Source organism: Scyliorhinus canicula, chromosome 4, assembly GCF_902713615.1.
Source record: "Scyliorhinus canicula chromosome 4, sScyCan1.1, whole genome shotgun sequence".
Lineage (NCBI taxonomy): Eukaryota > Metazoa > Chordata > Chondrichthyes > Carcharhiniformes > Scyliorhinidae > Scyliorhinus > Scyliorhinus canicula.
In genome coordinates this window covers 119,476,706-119,499,248 of record NC_052149.1, presented here as the reverse complement: position 1 = coordinate 119,499,248, position 22,543 = coordinate 119,476,706, and the positions used below count along the sequence as shown (strand labels likewise).

The 22,543-nt window shown below is 51.2% G+C and overlaps 1 protein-coding gene across 4 annotated transcripts in view; it reads right to left on the bottom strand.

Annotated features, from left to right (window-relative positions):
- The window catches only part of ralgps2 (Ral GEF with PH domain and SH3 binding motif 2), a 646,420-nt gene that overhangs the window by 10,612 nt on the left and 613,265 nt on the right, over positions 1-22,543 (bottom strand). For all 4 annotated transcript variants that reach the window (XM_038795105.1, XM_038795106.1, XM_038795104.1 and 1 more), the window contains 2 exons: positions 16,339-16,444; positions 16,006-16,097 (listed from right to left, as the gene is read on the bottom strand). In XM_038795105.1, the coding sequence (XP_038651033.1) occupies positions 16,006-16,097; positions 16,339-16,444 (198 nt within the window). The remainder of the gene's footprint in view (positions 1-16,005; positions 16,098-16,338; positions 16,445-22,543) is intronic.

Below are 22,543 nucleotides of genomic sequence, written 5' to 3'. Positions count from 1 at the left end.
TTGCACCAGACTGCCAGCCTAAGTTTTGTGGTATGAAGTGAGATTTGCACTTAAAATGTCTGGCTGAGGGAAGACCACTCACTGGGTCATAGCTGACATCTGCCTAACAATATTACAGCAACTGAGAACATGCCAGCTTCTAAAAATACTTGGCGCAATCTACCAGCTGTTCACAAGGGTCAAAATTCTCCGGCTGTTCGCTGGCGGTGGGATTCTCTGGTCCCACCAGCAGCATACCCCCACCCGCAGGTATTCCGGTGGCATGATGCCACCACTATACAAATCTTCCACTCACACCACCCCATCAGCATTCTGCAGAGACAACCCCCTTCCTTGATACCCTGCTCGACTCCGCCATCATCCCCAAGCCTTCATCTTCTTCCCACAAACACCTTCCCATGCAATTGCAGAAGGTGCAATACCTGCCCCTTTACCTCTTCTGTCCAATGGCCCAAACACTTCCTTCAGGTGATGCAGCATTTCACTTGCACCTCCTTCAACCTAGTCTACTGTATTTACTGCTCCCAATGCTGTCTCCCCGACATTGGGGAGATTAAACGTAAACTGGGTAACCGCTTCACAGAATACCTTCACTCGATCTGCAAGCAAACCCCAACCTTCCGGTCACTTGCCATTTCAACTCAGCATCTTGTTCTCATGTCCATGTGTCTATCCTGGGCCTGTTGCAATGCTCCCATGATGCCTGACGTAAACGGGAAGAACAACACTCCATCTTCCGATTACGCACATTACAGCCTTCTGGACTCAACATAGAGTTCAAGAGCTTTAAACTGTGAACTTTCCCTTCCATCTTGAACCCCCCCCTTTTTTGTTTTTTGGTTCCTTTGGCTTGGTATAACACACCTACCTCTCCCCACATGGCCACATGCCCCTTGTTGTTGAGTTTTGCTCCCACTGAGCACAAACCTTTGTTCTCCTAGAAACACATTATGCTACTATTCAGTCCGCGAGGGAACCATTAACACACCCCGTTGTCCATGATACTTCTGTCAATCTCTTCTTTGCTCTGACCTATCCCTATCCTTCTATTCTGCCTCATCCTCTCAACCTGCCTCTGCCGCTATGTAATTCATTACAGATCTACCCCTCTTCAGTTCTGAAGGGTCAAATGGACTCAAACAGTTAACTGTATTTCTCACTCCAAAGTTGCCGCCAGACCTACTGGGTTTATCCAGCATTTCCTGTTTTTATTTCAGATTCCAGTATCTGCAGTGTTTTTCTTTTATTTGAGTCAAAAGGTCTTTGGGTTCGGACTTCCGGTGGTGGCGATGAGTGAGTAAGCCGCGCAGAAGGTGGCTCTCACTCCGGCGGGAGATGTGGACCTGGTTCCCCGGTTTTTTCGGGACTGCTGAGCGCTGGAAAGACGGCCACGGAGTGGCTGAGTAACTGGCAGAGCTGCATGGAACTGCTGGAGAGCAGGAAGCAGCGAAAAACGGGAGAGAAAAGGACAAAGGCAAAGTACAGTGGAAGCTGACCCGGGAGCAAAGATGGCGGACCTATGGACCTGGCGATCCAGCTAGCGTTGGAAAACATGCTGCAGGTGATTAAGAGCAGTTTTGAAGAGTTGAAGCGGGATAACTTGGACCCACTTCAGAAGGCAGTGGATCAATTGAACCAGAGATTGGATGCCCAGGACAAAAATGTTAAGGAGCTGGGGGAAGCGGTGGAGGAGCAGGCGGACACGCAGACAGCTGCGGCGCTAGAAGTCGATGGGTTGAAGGAGGCAGAGGAGACTGCTGGACAGAGTAGAGGAGCTGGAAAATAGAGCCCGCAGACAAAATCTGAGGATCATCGGCCTCCCGGAGGGGGCTGAGGAAGCTGATGCCACAGCGTTTGTGGCTGACATGCTGCTGCAGCTGATGGGGACTGACGCCTTTCCGCGACCGCCGGAGCTGGAGGGGACACATAGAGTGCAGGCGAGGCAGATGCGTCCGGGGGGGGGTTCCCCCGTCCGATGGTGATCAGGTTCCACAGGTTCACGGATAAGGAGTGGGTGTTGCAGTGGGCAAAGTGCGCTCGGAGCAGCACGTGGAATAACAGTGTTCTTCGCATCTATCAGGAACTAAGCCAGGAGGTGGCCAGGCGTCGAGCAGCCTTTAAACAAGTTAAGGAGGTGTTATTCAAAAAGCAAGTGAAGTTTGGTCTCCTCTTCCCCGCTCGTCTTTGGGTCACGCATCAGGGCCAACACCACTACTTCTCCGATCCCAAAGAAGCGATGGACTTCGTGAGGGATCAGGGGCTGGTCCCGCAAAAAGGACCCACGGGCTCAAGCTAGAGTCCGAGAGTTGTTGTCTGGGGAGATGCCTACTATGCCTGGACTGACGGTCGACTGTTTACTGCTTTAAAGGTGCCTTCTGTTGTATTTTTGGCAACTTTTGCCTACGGGGTGTGCGGGGGGAGGAGGAGATCCCCCTCTCGCTTTCTTTTACCTTTTGTCGTCCTCTTTTTGTTTGTAAGAGCCTTTACTGTAACATAAAGGTGGCCGGTAAGCAATGGGGATTAAAGTTTTTGGTTGTTTATGTTTGTTTTGGGGTGGGTGTTATACAGGTACTGTGTTACTGCATTGTTACTTTATTAATACTCAGAAAGGGACGTCTGTTAACACTTATCTGTTTACACAGCTGGAACTGTATTACACCTGGAACATAGAACATAGAACATTACAGCGCAGTACAGGCCCTTCGGCCCTCGATGTTGCGCCGTCCTGTGAAACCCCTCTAAAGTCCCTGTACACTATTCCCTTATCGTCCATATGCCGATCCAATGACCATTTGAGTGCCTTTAGTGTTGGCGAGTTCACTACTGTTGCAGGCAGGGCATTCCACGCCCTTACTACTCTCTGAGTAAAGAACCTACCTCTGACATCTGTCCTATATCTATCTCCCCTCAATTTAAAGCTATGTCCCCTCGTGCTGGACATCACCATCCGAGGAAAAAGGCTCTCAATGTCCACCCTATCTAATCCTCTGATCATCTTGTATGCCTCAATTAAGTCACCTCTTAACCTTCTTCTCTCTAACGAAAACAGCCTCAAGTCCTTCAGCCTTTCCTCATATGATCTTCCCTCCATACCAGGCAACATCCTTGTAAATCTCCTCTGTACCCTTTCCAATGCTTCCACATCCTTCCTATAATGTGGCGACCAGAACTGCACACAATACTCCAAATGCGGCCGCACCAGAGTTTTGTACAACTGTAACATGACCTCATGGCTCCGAAACTCAATTCCTCTACCAATAAAAGCTAACACACCGTACGCCTTCTTAACAACCCTCTCAACCTGGGTGGCAACTTTCAGGGATCTATGGACATGGACACTGAGATCTCTCTGCTCGTCCACACTACCAAGAATCTTACCATTAGCCCAGTACTCTGTCTTCCTGTTATTCCTTCCAAAATGAATCACCTCACACTTTTCTGCATTAAACTCCATTTGCCACCTGTCAGCCCAGCTCTGCAGCTTATCTATGTCCCTCTGTAACTTGTAACATCCTTCTGCACTGTCCACAACTCCACCGACTTTAATGTCATCTGCAAATTTACTCACCCATCCTTCTATGCCCTCCTCCAGGTTATTTATAAAAATGACAAACAGCAGCGGCCCCAAAACAGATCCTTGTGGTACACCACTAGTAACTGGACACCAGTCAGAACATTTCCCATCAACCACCACCCTTTGTCTTCTATCAGCTAGCCAATTTCTGATCCAAACTGCTAAATCACCCTGAATCCCACGCCTCTGTATTTTCTGCAATAGCCTACCGTGGGGAACCTTATCAAATGCTTTACTGAAATCCATATACACCACATCAACTGCTTTACCTTCATCCACCTGTTTGGTCACCTTCTCGAAGAACTCAATGAGGTTTGTGAGGCACGACCTACCCTTCACAAAACCATGTTGACCATCTCTAATCAAATTATTCCTTTCCAGATGATTATACATCCTATCTCTTATAAACCTTTCCAAGACTTTTCCCACAACAGAAGGCTCACTGGTTTATAGTTACCGGGGTTATCTCTACTCCCCTTCTTGAACAACGGGACAACATTTGCTATCCTCCAGTCTTCTGGCACTATTCCTGTAGACAAAGATGACTTAAAGATCAAAGCCAAAGGCTCAGCAATCTCCTCCCTAGCTTCCCAGAGAATCCTAGGATAAATCCCATCCGGCCCAGGGGACTTATCTATTTTCACACTTTCCAGAATTGCTAACACCTCCTCCTTATGAACCTCAAGCCCTTCTAGTCTGGTAACCTGTATCTCAGTATTCTCCTTGACAACTTTGTCTTTTTCCTGTGTGAATACAGTCGAAAAATACTCATTTAGCACCTCTCCTATCTCCTCGGACTCCACGCACAACTTCCCACTACTGTCCTCGACTGGCCCTACTCTTACCTTAGTCATTCTTTTATTCCTGACATATCTATAGAAAGCTTTAGGGTTATCCTTGATCCTACCTGCCAAAGACTTCTCATGTCCTCGCTTGGCTCTTCTTAGCTCTCTCTTTAGAGCCTTCCTAGCTAACTTGTAACTCTCAAGTGCCCTAACTGAACATAAGCCTCCTTCTTCCTCTTGACAAGTGTTTCAACTGCTTTAGTAACCCATGGTTCCCTCGCTTGACCACTTTCTCCCTGCCCAACAGGTACATAGGACAGGCAGTAGCTGTTCCTTGAACATGCTCCACGTTTCCATTGTGTCCATCCCCTGCAGTTTTCCTCTCCAGCCGATGCATCCTAAGTCTTGCCTCATCGCATCATAATTGCCTTTCCCCCAGCTATAACTCTTGCCCTGCGGTGTATACCTATCCCTTTCCATCGCTAAAGTAAATGTAATCGAATTGTGGTCACTATCACCAAAGTGCTCACCTACCTCCAAATCTAAAACCTGTCCTGGTTCATTACCCAGTAACAAATCCAATACGGCCTCGCCTCTTGTTGGCCTATCTACATACTGCATCAGGAAACCCTCCTGCACACATTGGACAAAAACGGACCCATCTAAAGTACTCGAACTATAGTGTTTCCAGTCAATATTTGTAAAGTTAAAGTCCCCCATAACAACTACCCTGTTACTTTTGCTCCTATCCAGAATCATCTTTGCAATCCTTTCCTCTACATCTCTGGAACTTTTCGGAGGCCCATAGAAAAGCCCTAACAGGGTGACCTCTCCTTTCCTGTTTCTTAACTCAGCCCATACTACCTCAGTATTCGAGTCTTCATCAAATGTCCTCTCAGCCACCGTAATACTGTCCTTGACTAACAATGCCACCCCCCCCCCCCCAACCCCCTCTCTTACCACCTTCCCTGAGCTTACTGAAATATCTAAACCCCGGCACCTGCAACAACCATTCCTCGCCCAGCTCTATCCATGTCTCCGAAATGGCCACAACATCAAAGTTCCAGGCACTAACCCATGCCGCAAGCTCACCCACCTTATTCCGGATGCTCTTGGCATTGAAGTAGACGCACTTTAAACCACCTTCCTTCCTGCCGGTACACTCCTGCAACTTTGAAACCTTACTTATGACCTCACTACGCTCAGCTTCTTGTGTACTGGAGCTACAATTCAAGTTCCCAATCCCCTGCTGAACTAGTTTAAACCCTCCCGAAGAGCATTAGCAAACCTCCCCCCCAGGATATTAGTACCCCTCTGGTCCAGATGTAGACCATCCCGTTTGTAGAGGACCCACCTGCCCCAGAATAAGCCCCAATTGTCCAGGAATCTGAAACCCTCCCTCCTGCACCATCCCTGCAGCCACGTGTTCAACTTCTCTCTCTCCCTATTCCTCGACTCGCTAGCACGTGGCACGGGTAACAACCCAGAGATAATAACTCTGTTTGTCCTGGATCTATGTTTCCACCCTAGCTCTCGGAATTCCTGCCTTACATCCCTGGAGCAGCTTCACTTTGCTGTTTGATGCTCCCATTTCGTTTGATCTTTCCCATTTTAGTGTGACTGCTCCAGTAGGTCAGATCAGAGGGGTGGTGTGTTGATGAGTGGGGGGATGAGGGCGGGGAAACAATGGGAGTGAGACAAGTGGGCACAGGAGGGATGAGTCATTGGGCTAGCAGACTGGCTAGTCAAGGGAGTCAGGTGGGGTGTGTGTATACAGCCAGTAGATGGCAGGGGTAGGGTTATTGGGAGCTGTTGCTGGTGGGGGGATGGGGAGAAATTAATTCTGCTGACGTGGGAGGGGTCTGAAGTAGGTATTGGAGAGGAGGCGGGGGTGGAAACTGCCAAGAGGCGAACCAAGAGAGGCGTGGCACATGGGCCGGGGGCGGGCCCAGGAAGGGGTATGATTGACCGCCGCCGGGGGGGGGGGGGGGGGGGGGGGGGGGGGACCAGGCTAATCACCTGCAATGTCAGAGGACTAAACGGGCCAGTCAAAAGGGCACGTGTGTTCGCGCACTTGCGAGCTCTAAAGGCGGACGGAATTATGCTGCAGGAGACACATTTGAAAGTGCCTGACCGGATTAGACTAAGGAAGAGCTGGATCAGCCAGGTATTCCACTCGGGCTTGGACTCTAAGTCCAAGGGGGTAGCAATTACGATCAATAAGCGGGTTCAATTTGAGGCGGAGGGTGTAGTCGCAGACGGCAGGGGCAGATTCCTTATGGTAAGGGGCAAGCTGGAGGGGAGGAGAGTGGTGCTGCTGAATATATATGCTCCGAACTGGGACGACACTGACTTTATTAAAAGAGTGCTGGGGAAAATCCCAGACCTAGACTCACGCAAGTTGATTATGGGGGGTGACTTCAATACGGTCCTCGAACCGGGTCTAGACCGGTCATGTCCCAGAACAGGTAGGCTCCTAGCAATGGCAAGGGAGCTTAAAGGGTTCATGGAGAAAATGGGGGCAGTAGACCCATGGAGAGCCAGACGGCCGATGGGAAGGGGATATCCGTTTTACTCACATGTCCACGGAGTATACTCTAGGATCGATTTCTTTATCATGAGCAGGGACTGTGTAGGGGAAGTGAAAAATACGGAATACTCGCGATTACTATTTCGGACCATGCCCCACATTGGGTGGACCTGCAGGTCTGCGGGGAGAATTATCAACGCCCACAATGGTGGTTAGACGTAGGATTGCTGTTGGAGGAGGGGATATGTAAGAGACTGCGGAAGTGTATGCAAGATTACCTGCAGATGAACGATACGGGGGAGGTTTCAGCTGCGCTGAAGGCAGTCATGAAGGGGGAGCTGATCTCAATTCGGGCTCACAGGGATAGGACGGACAGAGCAGAAATGGATAGATTGGTTAAGGCGATCCACCCGATAGACGAGGAGCATGCGGGGTCCCCGGGGGAGGACCTACTCAGGGAGAGACGGAGACTGAAGGCGGAACTGGGAGTGCTATCCACGAGTAGAGCCGTGGAACGACTTAGGAAGGCAAGTGGAGTGGTGTATGAGCATGGGGAGAAGGCTAGCAGATTGCTGGCGCAGCAACGCAGTAGGATGGAGGCGGCCAGGAAAATAAGTAGAGTGATTGATGGGGAGGGGAGATGAGTGGAGGACCCGGCAGGACTAAATAAGGTTTTTCGGGACTTTTATAGTAAGCTCTACACTTCAGAACCCCCGGAGGAGCCGGAGGAGATGAAACGGTTCCTGGACGGACTAACCTTCCCAAAAGTGGGCAGGGGACTAGTGCACGGGCCGGGGCCCCGATTAGAGCGGAGGAGGTACCGGGAGGCCTAAAGGCCATGCAGTCGGGTAAAACCTCGGGACCAGATGGATACCCGGTGGAGTTTTACAATAAGTTCGCAGAGATAGTGGGGCCGGTGCTGACCAGTGTTTTTAATGAGACGAGGGACAGAGGGCCTCTACCTCCGCTGATGTCGCAGGCAACCATCTCGCTAATATTAAAGCGGGACAAGGACCCGGAATCCTGCGGGTCATACAGGCCAATCTCCCTGATTAATGTGGACACCAAGCTCCTGGCGATTAGAATTGAGGACTGTGTGCCGGAGGTGATTGGGGACGACCAAACAGGGTTTGTTAAAGGCAGACAGCTGGCAGCCAACTTGAGAAGATTGCTTAATGTGATTATGATGCCCCCGACGGGCAAGGAGGTGGAGGTAGTGGTGGCAATGGACGCTGAGAAGGCCTTTTGACCGGGTGGAGTGGGGATATTTGTGGGAGGTACTCGGACGGTTTGGGTTCGGGAAGGGATTGGTCAATTGGGTCAGACTATTGTACCAGGCCCCAAAAGCTAGCGTAAGGATGAACAGGACAACGTCAGATTATTTCAGACTACATCGCGGGACCAGGCAGGGATGACCACTCTCCCCGTTGCTGCTCGCGCTGGCCAGAGAACCGTTGGCGATTGCTCTAAGAGCTGCAAAGGGGTGGAAAGGAATGACTGGGGGGGTTGGAGCACAAGGTCTCTCTCTATGCGGATGACCTGCTCCTGTACGTGTTGGACCCACTGGCCGGGACGGACAATATACTGGAAACACTGAGAAAGTTTGGCCGGTTCTCAGGGTACAAGTTAAATATGACCAAGAGTGAGATGTTTGTAGTGCAGGCAAGGGGCCAGGAGAATAGGCTGAAGGAGCTGCCATTTAGGCTGGTTGGAGAAAGTTTCCGATACTTGGAGATACAGGTGGCACAGACTGGGGCAGGTTACATATGTTAAATTTGATTAGAGTGGTGGAACAAATGAAGAGGGAGTTTCAGAGATGGGATGTACTCCCGCTATCACTTGCGGGGAGGGTGCAGACGGTAAAGATGACAATCCTCCCAAGATTCCTGTTCATTTTTCAGTGCCTCCCGCCAATAGGGATCCAGGACAGAATAGACTCTATAGGAGGAGGAGGAGAGGGTAGAGTCTCGGATATCTACAAGGTGCTCATGAAGGGGGAAGAGTCCCAGACGGAGGAACTGAAACTCAAATGGGAGGAGGAACTCGGCGGGGAGATGGAGGACGGGGTATGGGCGGAAGCCGAGTAGGGTAAACCGCAACATGTGCCAGGCTCAGCCTGATTCAGTTTAAGGTCGTTCACCGGGTCCACATGACGATGGCTCGGACGAGCAAATTCTTTGGGGTAGAGGTCATGTGCGCTAGATGCGCGGGAGGACCAGCGAACCATGTACACATGTTTTGGGCATGCCCGAAGCTTAGTGGGTACTGGGAGGGGTTTGCGGGTGTCATGTCCCGGGTACTGGAAACAAGGGTGGTGATGAGTCCAGAGGTGGCAAGGTTAGAGTAGAGTAGGGGGGGGTAAATAGGCGGGTAGTGTTTATGGGAGAGGAGCAGTTATGTGCACTATGGTTTGGTTGAAGTGTTGGTTTCCCATTGCTGTTTGCATATTTCTGTAATCTGTAACTGTTTACAATGCCAAAAAATACCTCAATAAAATTGTTTGTTAAAAAAAAAGGTCTTTGGGTTCAAGTCCCACTCCAGGCACACACCTGTGCTGTACTGAGGGAGTGCCACACTATCAGACTGTCTGAGGTGGTGTCTGATGGGACGTTAAACTGAAACCCCGTCAACTTCCTCAGTGGAAGCAAAAGATCCATTGGCACTATTCTGAAAAATAAAGCAAGGAAGTTCCCCCACCCCAAGTCCTGGCTGAAGAAAAGCATGAAGCTCCCCCAGCCCTGTCCAGGCCAATAATCTATTCCTTGATCAACATCACAAAAGCGGATCATCTGGTCGTTATCCCATTTGTGGTTGTCGGAGCTTTCTATGCACAAACTGTCACGTTTCCTACATTAGAACAGTGACACGATATCAAAAGTATGTAGTTGGCTTTAAGCTCTTTGAATCATTTGGTAGTTATGAAAGGCAAGTCATTAATTTTTCCACAGGCAGTGTAATCCGTTCTCATTTGCTTCCACAAATTTTGGCGAATGGAGATAATAATGACATTGCCTGTTCAACTGATGCCAAGCAAACAAGTGAAAGTTCCTATGGAATGGGTGCCCTGTAGCCCCAGATAGGGCAATCTCCTTTTTTGCACTTCTTGCTCACACACTTGATTTGATTTGACTTATTATTGTCACATGTATTAGTATACAGTGAAAAGTATTGTTTCTTGCATGCTGTACAAACAATGCATACCGTACATAGGGAAGGAAGGAGAGACTGCAGAATATAATGTTACAGTTATAGCAAGGTGCAGAGAAAAGATCAACTTAATACGAGGTAGGTCCATTCAAAAGTCTGATGGCAGTAGGGAAGAAGCTGTTCTTGAGTCGGTTGGTACGTGACCTCAAACTTTGGTATCTTTTTCCTGACGGAAGAAGGTGGAAGAGAGTATGTCTGGGGTGCATGGGGTCCTTAATTATGCTGGCTGCCTTTCTGAGGCAACGGGAATTATAGATAGAGTTAATGGATGGGAGGCTGGTTTGCGTGATGGACTGGGCTACATTCACGATCTTTTGTAGTTTCCTGTGGTCTTGGGCAGATCAGGCTCTATACCAAGATGTGATACAACCAGAAAGAATGCTTTTTATGGTGCATCTGTAGAAGTTGGTGAGGGTTGTAGCTGACATGCCAAATTTCCTTAGTCTTCTGAGAAAGTAGAGTCGTTGGTGGGCTTTCTTAACTATAGTGTCGGTATGGGGGGACCAGGACGGCTGTTAGTGATCTGTACACCTAAAAACTTGGAAGCTGTCGACCCTTTCGACTTTGTTCCCATTGATGTAGACAGGGCCATGTTCTGCACTACGCTTCCTGAAGTCGATGACAATCTCCTTCGTTCTTCTGGCATTGAGGGAGAGATTATTGATGTCACACCAGTTCACCAGGCTCTCTATCTCATTCCTGTACTCTGTCTCGTCATTGTTTGAAATCCGACCCATTACGGTGGTGTCATCAGCAAATTTGAAAATCGAGTTGGAGGGGAATTTGGCCACACAGTCATAGGTGTATAAGGAGTATAGTAGGGGGCTGAGGACACAGCTTTGTGGGGCACCAAATTAGGGCTAGGAGACATCCTGAATCCTTGAACTGCTTGTGATTATCTCCCAGCAAGCTACAAAGGAACTATTTTAAATAGCAGCTATAACTATTTCTACTTCAAGTTATTGGCAAACGTTTGTCAGCAGCTCCAGTCCAGACTGGTACTTCTTGTGCATTATCACCATGTGGCCAAGTTTATAAAATCCTGTTCGTTTGGACCACAACAACTCAGGAAGCACAGAGTTTGCCGCATGTCAATCCTACTGTTTCAATACCCAAAAGGTGATAGCTATCTCTATAAATTGTGTAAAATCATGAAAAGGAAGGAGAGATTTATGAAACATTAAAACTTTAAAAAGATGCCCATATGAAACACAAAAGACAAACCTGAATTCATTTTGTATATGCCTTTCTTCCTATAAATAATTACAGAGTAAAATATGCTGAAAGCAAATTACAACTCAGCAATTTGACTGAGTAGCAGATTCTTGCAACTGCAAGAATTTGAAGTTGGTTGTTTCAAGCTCTTTGCAATTTTTTGTTGTTCGGTGTAATAAAGGCTGAATCTTATTTTGTGCCAGTTTAATGATCATCTTGTGGGAGCTGTAAATTTTCTTTAGAATTTTGGCTATGGAAAAACTCAAAATATTTCGGAGGTGAATGTCAAAGAAGTCTGTATCCTAAGTCCATCATGGCAGTATTACCAATAGAAAAACAGAAATGGTACAATGCTACATATTTATCTTGGGATGATCCAGGATCATTCAACAACAACTTGAATTTATACAGCACCTTCAACCTAGTAAAACATCAAAATTTTGATGCTGAGCCACAGAAGAGAAATTAGGGCTGATGAGCATAAGACCTAGGAGCAGGAATAGGCCATCTAGCCCCTCGAGCCTCCTCTGCCATTCAATAAGATCATGGGTGATCTTTTTGTGTACTCAGCTCCACTTATCCGCCTGCTCATCATAACCCTTAATTCCTTTACTGTCAAAAATCTATCTATCTTTGCCTTAAAAACATTCAACAAGGTAGCCTCAACTGTTTCACTGAGCAGGGAATTCCAAAGATTTACAACCTTTTGGGCGAAGAAGTTCCTCTTCAACTCAGTCCTACATCTGCTCTCCTGTAATTTGAGGCTAAACTCCCTAGTTCTAGTTTCACCCGCCAGTGGAAACAACCTCCCTGCTTCTGGCTTAAATATTCCCTTCAAAATTTTATGTTTCTAAAAGATCCTCCCTCAGTCTTCTAATTCCAATGAGTATAGTCCCAGTCTACTCAGTCTCTCCTCATAAGCTAATCCTCTCAACCACGGAATCATAGATCATGGAATTTTACTGTGCAGAAGGAGGCCATTTGGCCCATCGAGTCTGCACCAGCCCCTGAAAGAGCAGCCTACCTAAGCAACTCCACCTAACGTTTGGGCACGATGGGGCAATTTAGTATGACCAATCCACCTAACCCGCACATCTCTGGATTGTGAGAGGAAACCTGAGCACCCAGAGGAAACCCATGCAGACACGGGGAGAACGTGCAGACTCCGCACAGACGATGACTCAAGCCGAGAATTGAACGTGGGACCCTTGCGCTGTGAAGCAACAGTGCTAATCACTGTGCTACCGTGCCTCCTCATATTTATTAGTGTCACTAATAGGCTTACATTAACACTACAATTAAGTTACTGTGAAAATCTCCTAGTCGTCATGTTCCAGCGCCTGTTCGGGTACACTGAGGGTTAATTCAGAATGTTCAATTCACTTAACAAGCACGTCTTTCGGGACTTGTGGGAGGAATCCAGAGCACCCGGAGGAAACCCACGCAGATACTGGGAGAAAGTGCAGACAGTGACCCAAGCCGGGAATCGAACCAGACGCTCTGGAGCTGTGAGGCAGCAGTGCTAACCACTGTGCCTCCGTGCAGGAAAACCAAATGGGTTTTTACTACAATTGATGATAGCTTGTCATGGTCAACATTACTGAAACTAGCTTTACATTGCAGATTTTTAAAATTAATTGAACTTAAATTCCACTGGCTGCCATGGTGGAACCTCGTGAATCTCCTCTGCACCCCTCCAGTGCCAGTATATCTTTTCTTTTTGAAAAATATTTTACTGAGGCATATATATTATAAATTTTAACAGAATAAACAACCACACACCAATTAAAACAAAACCCAGCCAACCTGGCCTTACATTAACAACACCCCCAGAACAATTCCCCACCAACCTACTCCCACCTAACCCAACTCCCTCTGCCTCCCCTTTTTAACCCCCCTCCGCCCCCTGCTGACAGCTTAGTCCTTTCCAAAGAAGTTGATAAATGGCTGCCACCGCCGGGCAAACCCTAGCATCGAGCCCTCAAGGTGAACTTAATCTACTCAAGCCTGAGAAACCCAGCCATGTCACTGACCCACACCCCCGACCTCGAGGGTTTTGAGTCCCTCCATGCTGACAAGATCCGTCTCCGGGCTACTAGGGAGGCAAAGGGCAAGACATCGGCCTATCGCGCCCCTCCCTGGACTCCCGGGTCTTCCTACACATCAAAAATCGGCACCTCTGGACTTGGGACCACCTTTACTTTCAGTACCTCTGACATGCAAGTAACGGAGCCCATTCCCACCGGGCAGCTCAAACTCTTCTCCAACTCTTCCAAGTAGGAAAGCCCCCGTCTACAAACAAATCTCCAAACTGCTCGATCCCCATCGCTGCCACCCCCGAAGTCCCCCCATCCAGCCACCCCGGAGCAAACCGGTGGTTGTCACATATCGATGCTCACATCGACGTCCCCTCCAGCCCACGCCCCTTCCAGCCCTATGTGCTAATGCCACTGTCCCACACCCCAGGGCCGCCACTACTACCGGGCTTGTGGAGTGCCTGGCCAGCGAGAACGGCAGAGGGACCGTTAACAGTGCCCTCAGACCCGTGTCCTTACATGAGCTGCCTCCATCCGCTCCCACACCGACCCCTTCCCAACTACCCATTTCCTGACCATCGCTATATTTGCCGCCCAGTAGTAATTTATAAAGTTCGGGAGAGCCAGCCCACCCCCCCCATCCCCGATCATGCTCCAGCAACACCTTTTTCACCCGTGGGACTTTACCCATCCACACAAACCCTGAGATCACTGCATTCACTTTCAGAAAAAAATATCTTCGGAATGAAGATTGGGAGACTCTGAAATACAAACACGAACCTTGGGAGGACCATCATCTTTCCATCTAAACCCGCCCCGCCAATGACAAGTGGAGCGTATCCTATGTCCTAAAGTCCCCCTTCATCTGCTCCACCAACCGAGCCAGATTTAACTTATGCAGCTGCTCCCACCCGTGCACCAGGCCAAATATCGGAGACTCCCCCCCCCCCCCCCCCACCTTGAATGGCATCTCCCCAGTCTCTTCTCCTGCCCCCTCACCTGGATTGAAAATACCTCACTCGTCCCTATGTTCAATTAGTACCCCAAAAATCGGACAAATCCTCTAAGATCCCCATAATCCCCCCAATACCACCAAACGGGTCTGAAATATACAGTAACAAATCTTTCGAGTAGAGCGAGACCCCTGTGTTCCACCCCCCCCCCCCCACCCCCCCACCCCCTTGTACTATCCCCTGCCCAGCCCCTCGACACTCAGCGGCATCGCCAACGGCTCTATAGCCAAGGCAAAGAGCAGTGGGGAGATTGGAGAGTGGACATCCCCTGCCTCGTCCCCCGGTGCAGCCGCAAATAGTCCAAGCTCACCCAGTTCACCCACACACTCTCCACCAGTGCCTGGTACAGCAACCAAACCTAATCCACAAAATCAAACCATCCCAAAACTTCCCATAAATAGTCCCACTCCACCCGATCAAAGGCCTTTTCCGCATCCATGGCGACCACCACCTCCAGCTCTCGTCTCTCGGAGGGCATTATTATCACATTTAATAATCTCCTGATATTAGCCCACAGATGCCCTTCATGAACTGGGTCTGTTCCTCCCCAATGACCCCCGGCACAGTCCTCAATTTTCAATGCCAAAATCTTGGTCAATAACTTGGCATCCACATTCAACAGTGAGATCGGCTTATACATACACACTGCTCTGGATCCTTATCCCGCTTCAAAATGAAGGAAATCAAGGCTTGCAATAGCGTCGGGGTGGGGGGGGGTGGGGGGGGGGGGGGGGGAGAGAGGGGGAGCACCGCCTGCTCCCTCGCCTTGTTGAATGCCCTCATCCCACTTCTACCAGCCCAATGGAGGCACCCAGCCCTCCATCAAATCCTTAACCACCTTTGGGAACTCCAACTCCTCCAAAAACCTTTTCATCCCCTTCACCCCAGGCGGGGTTCCAACTCATACAGCCTACTGTAAAAATCCCTAAACAACCCATTCGCCCCCCCCCTCCCCCATCCTTATTTCCGTCGCTGCCCCCTGCTTCCACAATTGGTGCGCCAACATCCTGCTCGCCTTCTCCCCATATTCATAAACCATCCCTCTCACCCTCCTCAGCTGCCCAACTGCTTTCAGACCTGCCATGGCAGGCACCAATGGAAGATCCCACTGTAAATTCATGACTGCGTGAAACTGATTTCTTGGTCACCCGCCATATTCTCCCCCCAGCCTGCCATGGAAAAAACCAGCAAGGTCTTGGGGGAATTCTGCCTGAGATTATTCAAACTCTGGCCTCCTTGCAATAAAGGTCAACATACAATTCACCTTCCTAATTGCACCTTGTACCTGCATATTATCATTCTGTATTTTCAGTACAAGGCACCCAAATCATTAATATATTCCATCCTTGAAAAAAAAACCTTTTCTTTTGCCCTGTTAAGAGCCACCTAAAGTTTGTAACCAAGACTTTGTCCCAGTGTACCTTTCAGGTCTGGTACTTTTCCAGAGGTAAAGAGTTTCAAAGGATACCATCATGTAATGTGAAGAAAAATTACTTATTTTAAGAGACCAAAATCAGGATATTCAACTTATATATTTCATTTTAAAAATCCTCTTCAAAAAGTACTGCTACATATCAATCTCAAAATCTGTCTTGATACACATGTACTGCTGCAGATGGAAAGTGAAATATGATAATAATTGTACCTGTTGTCTGTTGCTTTGGCAGGCAGAACTCAAATGTTTAAACCAGAGCATCGCATTCCCTCTATTACCAGCCTGGAATTTGTAAGAATTTCCTGAAAATGAATGAGACAAAAATATTGCATTGAATAGTTACAGTATTAAATTCAACGTTGAAAAGTTTTCTACTGTGTTTAAGAAAATCAATTCTATCATTAAGAATTAGAAATTACTTGCCCAATTAGAAACTTTATAAATACAATATATTTGCTAGTCTTTGGTTCACTTAGCCACGTGAATAGATTGAAACTAATACAAAGTGAGAGGAAATTAGAGCCTTTTCCATTCATTACTCACCCCGTTCCGAGTCCGTAAGCTGGAAAACATCTGGATGCTCTGGATCATCAGCCATCATCACCATCCAACCCACAACAGACACGCTCTTACTCAAACTTGATTTGAACTGGAAAACAGAAAACTTTGACATCAGTAAGGCTTTGGATTATTGGACTTCTTAAGATTCTGCCAAGTAAAGAGGCTGTATTGCTGTACGAAACAGCACATTACTAAAACTCAAAGGAACATAAAAAAAGACTAGCTTTTGGACTCATTGAGCTGTATTAATGGTTTCTTGCTGTGCCAGTAGAGCACATCTCTGAACAAGTTGCGTTTATATATTGCTTTAAATGTAAAAGAATATGCAAACTCACTTATAAAAGTGGAATGGGTGCTGTCACTATGGGAGAACTGACTGAGGGTTTGGTTCAAAAGATGAGTATTTAAGGAGGTTTTTAAAAGTACATGACAGAAGATTGTAAAAAAGGTTCAATAATGCTGCAATTTAATTTGAATGAAAATGACATCCCACTTGCACTGATCCTAATTTGGAACTTGAGCAAAATAATATTAAGTGATACATTTCAATCGCAGATTTTCAAACTATGGTCCCTGGCTCCTAGGAAATCTCTAAGGTGACTCAACTTTCATCAATCTATCATATCTTTCAGCTACTTAATAGCATGTTATTTCTGTTGCTGAGTAACAGCAAAAATGCTTTCCAGCATTTTGGGGACAATTCTCCCATTCCGCGCCGCCTGGGAGAATCACTGTGCACTCCACTTTTACTCGTGACGCCGGTCCGACGCCGTTCCGCCATTCTCGCAACCGGCAAGAATGGCGTCATCGAGGTCAGCGCCGCGCATGCCGGAGAATCTGCCAAGCAACAGTAGAGGCGATTCTCCCAGTCCCCCGCTCTTCTCCAACTCGGATCGGCCGAAGTCTCAACGGCGTGACCCCCAGGTCACGCCGTCGCCGTTCATCTTTGCTAAATAAATTAATTTGTCACCCACTCGTGCTGGCTGATGATGTGGATCAGGGAAGTGAGTGGGCGGGCTCAACCCAGGAAGGAGAAAGTTGCGTCAACGGCCAGTGATGGCGGGTAGTGGGGGGCGTTTACCGCGATCCCCCATGGGGGAGAGGTGGTTGGGATGGGGGAGGGGTGGTTGGGATGGGGGAGGACAGAGCTAGGAGGATGGGTTGTGGAAATGAGTAGAGGGAAGGGGGAGATGGTAGGAGAAGGGGAAGGGGGTGGGGGAATGAGAAGTGGGAAGGAGGAGTGTGTGGTGCAAATGATGCCACCATCCTGTCAAGTGGGGAGGCCCTCCACGGTTGCCTGCTGGACCGAGACCCCCAGCTGGAGTGGCATGGCAGGAAGGTGGCGAAGACACCTTTCCAATTCGAGGGCATGGTGAAGAGCTGTGGCCGCTGGCGCTGCAATGAGGCGGGATGGGGTGAACTGTGCGGGAAACGGACACTGTGGGCAGGTGTAACGGTGCGTGCGTGAATGAACCGTGACCAGGCAGCCGGGGCACCCATTCATCGAAAGGACCCTGGCTGGCTATGTGCCAAAGTGCCCTCCTAACAAATTTTGTTGCCTCTCTCGCCCAACCCCCCCCTTCAAGTTCCTGATGTTTTCACAATGGCCATCGATGTTCGCCGTCGTGGCGGCAGCGATGCAGATTGGCATTCGGTGCAGGCGAGCCAGGTAGCTCAGTGAGGGTGCTGCAGAGGCAGATGCAGCAGAGGGAGTGGCTGCGGAGGGCCCCGTGCCAGGCGCTCCTGCTGCAGGCCATCACGCCCAACAGGTCCAAGTGGAGGCAGAGGGTGCAAATGACCTCCATGGCCAGGAAGAGGTCGACGACTCAGATCCTGATGGGGCACCGGGGAGGAGCACGAGCAGGTGGTCGTGCCAAGGCGGCCTATGCGTTACCGTGTCTACCGGGACTGCATTTCTTTCGAGGCCCTCACGGAAGCGGCATGCAGGAGACTCAGATTGAGCCGTGAGACGGTGGGCCATATGTGCCACCTAATGGTGCACCTGGCTCCACGTGGAAGGGGGGAGGACATGTCATCCCTGTGAGAGTGAAGGTCACGGTCGCCCTAAATTTTTTCATGACAGTCTCCTTCCAGGTGCCGAGCGGGGACCTTTGTGGAATCTCTCAGGCATCGGTGCACCAGTGCATCCGGACCGTTACCGCCGGCCTATATGCCGTGGCAGGACGATACACAGATTTCCTGGAGGACCACGCACACCAGGCTGACAGCCTCAGTGGCAGGGATCCCGATGGTCCAAGGCGTTGTGGATGGGGTGCACATCAACCTGCGTTAACCGCCGCGGAACAGGGATGTTTCCTGAACAGGAAGGGGACATACTCAATGAATGTCCAGGTGGTATGTGACCACAGAATGCAAATAATGCACGTGTGCGCCCAATACACGGGCAGCATGCATGATGCCTTTAAACTGGCGCAGTCCTTCATCCCCGCTATTTTCGAGGGTCACCCTCCCCCAGATGAGGGGCTGGTTGCTGGGCGACAGGGGTTATCTGTTGCAGCCATGGCTGATGACGTCTATACGGAGGCCATAGACTAACGCGGACCTGCTACAATGAGGCCCATGCTGCAACCAGGGGTGTCGTGGAGAGGTGCTTCGGCCTCCTTAAAATAAGATTCCGGTGCCTGGACCGCTCTGGAGGCGCTCTACAGTACGACCCCGACAGGGTCGGAAAAATCGTAGTCGCATGCTGCTTCTTGCACAACATCGCCCAACAGAGGGGCGATATCATGGAGGAGGAAGAAGCAGGTGAGCCCGATGAGGGTGTCGCCTCTGAACACGAGGATGAGGAGAATGAAGAGGAGGAGGAGGTGGAGGATGAGGATGGGAGGGCGGCGGGGCACAGACACCACCGGGGTGCGGGATATGGCCGGGAGGCCGCATGACGCCACAGGCTGGGACAGCGAGCACGCAAGGCGTTGATCGCCGGACGTTTCGCACACTAGGGGGAGGGCATCGGTGTGCAGGGCACTCGCACCGTTCACCGCGCGCAAAGGCACCACCCAGCACCCCCCCCCACCTCCCGCACCATCGCACAACCCTACCAAACACGGCACCACTCTCACGCAACCCTACACCTTTGGCACCTCGTTATTGTCGTTACATTTTTACTTCCGTAAGCGGGTGTGAACATTGCCATGTTGGATGATGACAACCCACTCTGCGATGAGCTATGAGCTACAGATTGCTACTGAAAGTCTGACTCATGGCCATATCTGAACACCCCCACCTCGGTCTCCCCTTTATGCGTCATGGACACTCCATCACATGTCCATGTGGGGCAGCAGGCGTCGGAGCACTGAGGACGATGGCGTGTTTGGGGTTGGAGGGGGGGGGGGGGCAACCAGCCTCATCCTTGCAATGATTTCCGAACACCATCGTCCACCGGGCACCCTCACGTTCCCCCCCAGGCACCGGACATTGAAAGACACAGGCCCTAGCCCCTATTACTAATCTGTGCCCTGCACCCGTGCCAACTTACTACGTGTCTAACCTTTTGGCCTTACGGGCCCTACCACTACATCTAGGTGTTTCCCCAGATGGTACATCAGGAGTGGAGTCGGACCGCTGAGAATCCTGCCCTTTCACGTGGCTCCCCGTCGGCGCGCGCTTCCTTGTCCGGCCCGGCTTGGATGGGCCAGGCTGCTCGGTGGGCATGCTGGATGGCGTGGTGCCACCCTCCTCTGCCCGCTACCCATCAGATGCACCAGAGTCAGGACATGGGAACTGCTAGTATTCCGGTCCCTCCTTTTCTAGTGCAACCGGGACAGGCACGGGACCTCCTCCTCCCTCGAGGAGCCCGGTGGCCCCCGTGCCTCTCTTAGGGACGGTGGTGCGTGCGGAGGCACCACCGACACCTGGCGCTGCCAGTCCTGGAGGCCCGCTGTGGAATCGACCAGTGTCTGAACGTTCCCGGCGATGGAGCTAAGGGAGTGCGACATCCCTGTCAGGGACTGCACTACCTCCCGCTGGGTCTGTGCGACGCCATCGACCACATGGACAAGGCCGTTGATGCTCTCAGCAATGGCCTGTTGGGTCAGGGTCATGGCCTGCTGAGACTGGGCCAGACCCGGGAGCGCGGCGGCAATGTCCATCTGGCTCTGGGACATGGCTGCCTTTGAGAGGGCAGCCCTGTCGTGGGCCACGGATGATGTGTGCACATTAAGCACCACGCCTTGAAGAACCTGACCCATGGCCGAAACCATTTCTCCCATTACCGCCATCGCGGACGTCACCTGTGCGGTGGCGGCTTGTGTGGCAGCCATGACCGGCACCACTCCCTCCGCGTGGACGCGGATGGGCTCCTCCAGCTGCGTGTGCAGTTGCCGGAAGACAACCGTCATCCCGGTGTCTGGTCCCTGGGTTGCAAATGCATCGGGTCTGTGGTTGAGCCTGGAAAGCCCAGGAATCCGGGAACCGTCTGGGCAACAGCTGGGTGTTGGGCTGGCCTGCCCTCCAGCCGTCCAGCCCCTCGGCTGCTCCTACCTCCACCTGCTGTACCGGTTCGGCTGTGTGGTGCGCACCAGTCTGTGACCCAGAAGCCTCGTCACTTACTTGCCCAACCGAGGTGAGTGTATCTGCGATGGCTGAAATGGTGGGTGACAGCAGTGCCGCGGCCGTTAGGTCCTCGTCTGTACCAGGTCTGGGGTCCCCTGGCTGGAACCTTGGCCCGGTGCATTCAGTCCATGGTCCATGCCAGGTGTCGTGCCCCTGTGCCTCGTACATTGCAATGTCCTCTGTGCGTCACTGTCCTGAGGGGCTGTCCTGTCGCTGTCACTGTCCTGGCTCGCTGTACCCTCCTTATCCATCTCACTGTCATATGTGTCATGATTGTCTGTCCTGACGTCTCTGTCTGTCCTCTGTGCATAAGTCCTCGGTGCCCCGCCTCAGAGGAGGGCCCTCCTGCCCGTGATCCTTCCCCTCTATCCCCTGCGTCCCTGTGGCCGGAAGAGGTTGGAGCTGGATGGCGGCGGGGTGACCGAGCAGTTCCACGGTGGGGCTCCTCGGGCCCTGGAGAACACAATAAGGCACGCTTCGTTAGGCAAGCGTGGTCGTATGTAAGGGGGTGGAGGGGACAGTGTGAGGGGGTGGGCTGTGGGGGTGGTGCAGTGTCAGACGGTGGGGTGTGAGGGGGTGGACTGTGGGGGTGGTGCAGTGTCAGGCGGTGGGGTGTGAGGGGGTGGTGCAGTGTCAGGCGGTGGGGTGTGAGAGGGTGGACTGTGGGGGTGGTGCAGTGTCAGGCGGTGGGGTGTGAGGGGGTGGTGTGTGAGGGGGGGTAGGGGTACTGATGGGCTGAGGGACTGCATGCAGGGGATTCTCACTTGGGGTTCGCCTCCGACCTGGCACGGCGCTACCTCCCGGCTGGCAGCTCCCCCAGTAAGGTCCACAGCCTTTTGCTGGTAGACGGTGAGGGGGTCAGCTCATGTGATCCCCGTCCGGTTATTGAACGCTCCCTCTGATTGTGAGCTGTCTTGTCCTGGTTTTGGGGGGGGGGGGGGGGGGGCGAATGAAACTCAGGGTGGGCAGTCATTAGCAGGATACACACATGTAAGCAGCATTATCACTAGGTGGGGACACTGGGACCCAAGCCATGGCACCTGCCCACGGGGTGGGGTGGGGGGTTCCTATATGTCCCGGGTGCAACGTGGCGCCCCAGCACCCCCCCCCCCCCCCCCCCCCCCCCCCCACTGTCCCACTGTCGGCAGGAAGGGGAGGGAACAGGGTGAGGCGTTGCTCGGGGGAAGTCTCGGGGTACTTACCCTTGCGAGGTTGTGCAGTTTCTTCCTGCACTGGTCTCCCGTGTGGGGTATGTGCCCCACAGCGCTGACCGCCACCCCGACCTCTCGCCATCCATGCCTCACGGTGCTGCACGGCTGCCAGTGGCCACGTTTGGGGAAGAGGATGGCCTGGTGCTCTTCCACAGCGTCTAGAAGTGCCTCCAGGTCGTTGTCCCAGAAGCGGGGAGCGGCACGGCGGGTCTCATCCATCTCCGACCTCGGTGTCTGTGTGCCGATTGCGCACTTCCTATTACACAGCATGACGCCGCCGTTCCTGCGCACGACTCACCGCGTTTCTCACGGCACCGCTGCTGGCCCCTTTTCTGCCCCTGAATTGGTCGCGGCGGAGGCCTGTTCGCACCGTCGTGAAGTGCAACGGCGTTCAAGACGGC